The sequence below is a fragment of the Podarcis gaigeae genome (assembly GCF_964106915.1).
Source record: "Podarcis gaigeae genome assembly, chromosome: 10".
Taxonomy (NCBI): domain Eukaryota; kingdom Metazoa; phylum Chordata; class Lepidosauria; order Squamata; family Lacertidae; genus Podarcis; species Podarcis gaigeae.
The window spans coordinates 32,047,172-32,052,788 of record NC_139686.1 but is presented as its reverse complement, the minus strand read 5'-3'; the positions used below and the strand labels follow the sequence as shown (position 1 = coordinate 32,052,788).

The 5,617-nt window shown below is 42.2% G+C and overlaps 1 protein-coding gene across 4 annotated transcripts in view; it reads left to right on the top strand.

Moving 5' to 3' along the window:
- The window catches only part of LOC310825357 (suppressor of cytokine signaling 1-like), an 11,833-nt gene extending 7,084 nt beyond the window's left edge, over window positions 1–4,749 (top strand). For all 4 annotated transcript variants that reach the window (XM_083698815.1, XM_083698813.1, XM_083698814.1 and 1 more), the window contains exon 4: window positions 1,331–4,749. In XM_083698815.1, the coding sequence (XP_083554941.1) occupies window positions 1,406–1,966 (561 nt within the window). In that variant the 5' untranslated portion in view covers window positions 1,331–1,405 and the 3' untranslated portion in view covers window positions 1,967–4,749. The remainder of the gene's footprint in view (window positions 1–1,330) is intronic.
- The last annotated feature ends 868 nt before the right edge of the window (window positions 4,750–5,617 follow it).

Sequence of the window (5,617 nt, the reverse complement as noted above, 5' to 3'; positions counted from 1 at the left end):
GGTGTCCACACAGCATCCTCATCCTAGTGACAGCTACCACTTATCCCCACTAAATTTGGATTTTCCCAATCCACAGATAAATCTCAATAAAGGAAGAAAACCCAGTGTAAGACCACATGCTACTTGCCCGTGAACACACTGTGCATTGCAGGCGTTGTTTAAATGTGTAGTGATGTTTTTCTGTTGCCACACCCTTTACTTCCATAGTGTTTCCATCAACCCAAAGGAAAGGATGTGGCCTTCTCTTTTTCACCGGTTGTTACTGAAGGCACATTCAAGGCATTTTTATTTTTAAAATGTTACTGTTGGGCAGAAGTGCTGTTGCACAAAACAGCTGTATTAAATAATAATAAAGCAGCTCCAGATCCTTTCCTGGTTTGAAGCAACATACCCTTAAAAAAAAAAACCAGAAGTTTGCTCTTCTTTGCAAATCTAGTATATCTTCAGAGCAAGAATTACATTTTTAAAAATATGGGCAAACTACTTGGAGCAACACAGACACATTTTAAACTTGCTTTTACTGCTCTTTAGTGCAAATCTGGCATATTATGTATTAGGTTGTTTTTTAGTCTTGGGTCTATATCTGTTTTTAATGTTTGTCAGTCATTTTGAGTTCATTTTTTCAAAGTGACATCATAATAGTATAAATGTGGGTCCACTAGTTCATTTATTACGATTTCACAAGCAATCTGTGCCTTTTGTCAACACCTGCAGTTGGAAGTATACTGTTTCTAAATAGTTTTAAAGGCACTGAAAATAAGTTTTAATAAAATATTTTATTGTTTATTTCTTTACACCATGATATGAGACGTTAAGAAAAGAGTTTGATGGTTCTTGGAAATGTGGAGAAATTGTTCTGAAATGTGTGTTAAAATTCCAAAAGACAGTGGAAACTACAAATTCTGCCAGAAACTGGGAGTGGGGCAGTTATGAGCTATTTTGGTACAATTCATAACTATCGTTAGTCATGCCAGAACACTGAAGGCAACCATGTTGAAATAATCATTCTTTGCTGCCATTTGCTGCAAGAGACTAACATGGCTGCTTTCCCACCTGGTACCCTTCAGATGTTTATGACTTAAACTCCTATTGTCCCCAGTCATCTGAAGGGCACCAGGTTTGCAAAGCAAGTGTGGACTTCTGGGGTAGGGAAATAAACTACATACTAGTGCTCCCCAACTTTCTATTTGTTTGGTTTTTACAGTGGTATTTTGATACAGCTGCTACTGTCTTTGATATGCCATTGCTTACCTTCAATTTATCCCTTCCTTTTGCCCAAGTAAGGGCCCAGAACTTACCGTCTCATTTGTGTGTGTGTGTATATTCGCAGGACTGAATATAAAGACAGTGGTGGCATCTTCCTGTGATTTGCAGGCTTTCTGAGAGATGATCGGAGAGAAGGCAGATGAACAAACTCAGCAGCTTTTCCGCTTCACAGAGGCAACACCAAGAATCTCCTTTTAGCCCAACATCAACCAGATTGCTGTCTCACTACCGTGCATTTCGTGATCGTGAATGGGAAGTGGTGGAACGGTCGCTTGGCCTCCTGCAGGCCAGTGGATTTTACTGGGGCCCTTTGTCTGTTCATGAGGCCCATGCTAGGTTACTGCAAGAGCCGGTGGGGACCTACTTGCTGCGAGACAGCTCTCAGGGAAACTGCCTTTTCAGCCTCAGCGTCCGCATGCCGTCTGGACCCGTCAGCCTCCGGATCTCTTTCAGCAAAGGCTACTTTTGGCTGAAGGACTGGTTTTCGGACTGTGTACTGAGGTTGCTTGAACTAGTGGTGGCGGGAACCAGGACTAAACCCCTCCACTGTGATGCAATGGGAGAAGCTCCTCTAGTATTTTCTGAGCCCCTCTGCAGGGAGCATAGGGCTGTGCCCACGCTGCAGGAACTCTGCCAACGCGCCTTACCTGCTTCCAGCAGGACTGGGCGGGGCAGTTGTTGGACTCTACCTCTTCGTTGACAACAGAAATGCCAAAATGTGGGGGGGGGGGGAAATATGCAAATATTGATGACGCCAATGTGCTAACAGAATGAATCATTGCTTTTCCTGCTTTCTTAGGGTCTGTTTCAATTTCATTTTATAGGCTAGAGGTAAACATTGCCTTTGATCCACAACTTGGCATTCCAGCTGCCTAAGCCAGTCTTTCCTGATGGAACATTGAAACTTGGTTTCAGAGATCTGATGCTGAGATAGGACTTAGTGCGTAGAAGTTGAATGCTGATCTCTAGAACCAGAGAGGCACTGCTCTGTGTATATGGGAGATTATTGGAAAACTTAGGCTGCTAACACTTACCTGCAAGTAAGCTTCATTGAACTCAACAAAACTCACTTTGAGTTGACATGTAGAAGATAGCACTGTTATACTTGCAACCAAGCCTTCTTCTCAGTGGGGCAGGTTCAGCAATGTCTAGCTTTCTCCTCCATGCATCTCCCTAAATTCTCTTTCCCACTGGGTACTGTCTTCATTGTGTCAGGGTAGGAAGTAGAAGGCTTTTATTTTAGCACTTCCCAGCAACTCCATTATTTGTCTTAAGATTAGCATTATTTTATAAGAAAAATGTGAGTCTTTAATACAATAGTCATTGTATTTGGTGAGTCACACTTGTGGAAAAACAGAGGAATTTAATGAAGATTAAAAAGAATATATCAGATTAAAGTAAAACCAACCAACCCCCCACTACCTAAAACAAGTGGTAGCCAGTGTACAAGGGATTCAGTCAAGAATAAGAAATGAAAAAGGTGCATATTCAGAGTAAAAGGGTAAGTAGAGGTTTTCACTTGTTCCAGGCTTACTCAGACTACAATCCTATACCCGCTTGCCTGGGGACAAGTCCCACAGAACTCAGATTGAACATCCAAGAAGACATACTATATAGGATCACAGTATAATAATATTTTAGTAATTGTCTTAATCTGCAGTAATTTAAAAAGGTGCCTGAAAAGCATTTAATGGTATTTATTTAGCGAGTCTTGTAAAAAAGTGTGCTGCTGTCATTCAGTGGGGGAAAAATGGGAAGAACTCTTCATTACATGTGTTCATCCTCCTTTTTGTACTGCAGTGTTTTCATAAAAGTGAACTCAATTACTGTAATGTACTGACTTCTGCAGTTTTGTTATGTGTAGACTGTTTGCAGCATCTGGATATCTAAGTGTATTAGTGGTGAATCTGGATTTTGGAAACCATACCATGGTTTTATGCTCATGATTTATGCAGCTTGATTAAAATTAACACAGTTGTTTGGGGCATTTTCATGGCTCCTGCTACAAACAAAGGAGTACAGCAGGAGGCTTGGAGAAGCATACCGAGAAGAGCCATCTGAGCAGCATCTTCAAAATTCAGGGCGACACTGGGACTAGCCTAGGATGGAACTTCTTACTTCAGTGGTCTGCATAGAATGATGGGTGTAAGAGCACCAGAGGCCTGCTATTCCACCATCCTGTTCCCAGTGGCCAAACAGATGCCTACATGATCCACAGACCCCTTCAAATCTCTGGGGTCGTTCAAGACTTAGTCATACAGTACTTAGAATAGGCCCATTGGGATCAATGGGATTAAAGTTAGTCGTGACCTGCTTAAGTGTCGTTGATATCTGTAGGTCTACTTTAAGCATGGCTAATTCTAAAACCAACTTTTGTCACCTGTACACTTACCTGGACGCAAACCTCACTGAACTCAGTTGGAGTTGCATCTGAATAAACTTGCATAGGACTTCACTGTTGTACCAGTCAAATCAAGGACAGATACCGACCAGAAGAAATGTATCCTTTTAGAAAGCTGATTGAAAGATGACCATCTTTAGCAGGAGCCCAAAAAGCAATGGAGAAGGCAACTGTCTGATATGTAGTGGGAAGGAGTTCCAAAGGGCACATTATGCAGAACAGGCCTCTGGATCAGATGGTATCTGCAGAACTCAGTGGTTGGTTGGGGATGAGACAATCTCTTGGGTATCCTGGTCTCAAACTGCATAGGGCTTTTTACACCAGCACCTAGGCCTAATCAACGACTGAGTTTTTAGATCCTTTACTGCAGCAACGGGGAACCTGAAGCCCACCAAATATGGTTGGTTTACAACTCCCATCATCCCATGCTGGCTGGGGCTAATGGGATTTAGAGTCCAACAAAAACTAGAAGGCCACAGATTCCACAGCCAAGGAATGCCTTCCCATCAGATGTCAAATAAACAACTACAGCATCTGACTTTTAGAAGACATCTGAAGGCAGCCCTGTTTAGTGAAGTTTTTAATGGTTGATGTTTTATAGTGTTTTTAATACTCTGTTAGGAACCGTCCAGAGTGGCTGGAGAAGTGTGTAAGCTTGTTATAACTTCACTCTTATGTATCCTGGCAGCTAATTTACAAAGAGAAATAGAAAACTGTTATGCAGTGCCCCCTTGTGAGTGCATATGCCACACAGTCTTATCTATGGAGTGTCTTACATCTATCTTCTGCCTCTGTTACATTTGAATGGAAACTTCTCCTGATGGCTTTAATTACAATTTATTAGCAACAGCAAACTTTTGATACAGATCAGGGTAGGAAATAATAGCTGAAAAAGGAGGGCTTTCAGTTGTGAGGATTTTGCGGGTGTATCTTTATTTCTAGCAGTTCATTGTGTTAAGCGAATGTGACAACTTGAGCTTCGGTTCTTGGAGCATACTGAATTTGATTTTAAGGTGCCATCGCTGTAACTGATGTTGAAAGATCTTGACAGGCTGCAATAAATAGTTGCCTCTGCAAAATGACATCAGCTGCCTTTGCATTTAATTGGAAAATAGATATTCTTAGTGGCTGCATGTTTACCCGAGCATGAGCATCATCCAAAGCTAGTAGTTATTGGCTGTGATATCTTTTGGTGGACAGGGTTAAGCAAGCGGAGATTGTCTTGTGGCAGGCCACCCCAATCCCCATGCGGTGCAAGATTCTAGGGGTTCCAGGCGCTTACCCAGGATTTGGCTTCCCTGGAAGCAGAGACCATGGTGTCTTTATGAAATATTGTTTTATTTACACCTATATACAACCTGGGCCTATAGTGGAGGGGCCACAGCATTAACACCCAGAAAGTCTTGCTTCTCCCATTGTCACAGCCTTGGATCCAAGCAGATATCCAGCAGGGCTCTCCCTCTCAGGCATCTGCCTGCAGCCTGCTTGTAGCCCAGTTCAAACATACAGGGGACTCCCCACTTACACAGGGGTTACGTTCCAGCCTCCCCCCTTGCAGAAGTGAAATTGTGTAAAGTGAGGAGCACCCTCTAAACACCTTTTAATTGCCCTCTTTTCCCATAGAATGTGCTCTTGTTAGTTTAATGGATTGTGCTATTCAATTTCTCTGCCTCGTTTCATTTGCCAGCCCTGGTCCTGCAAAATAGGAGATAGCTGAACTGTAATCTGATTTTATAGTTTTAACACATTTTTACTTTCGTTGTATGAAGTCTCCTGCACACTGCTTAGAGACAACCATAGTAAGTGGTAAACAAACTGTTAAAGTAATTTTTAAAATGCACAGAGCCCCCAAAGCAGAAAGCACTGAATACAGCAGAAAGGGCGGAACAAGGAACAAACGACCAGTAATGTATTGTTTTGTTCCTCCTAAAGCCATCCTCCCCACCCCAA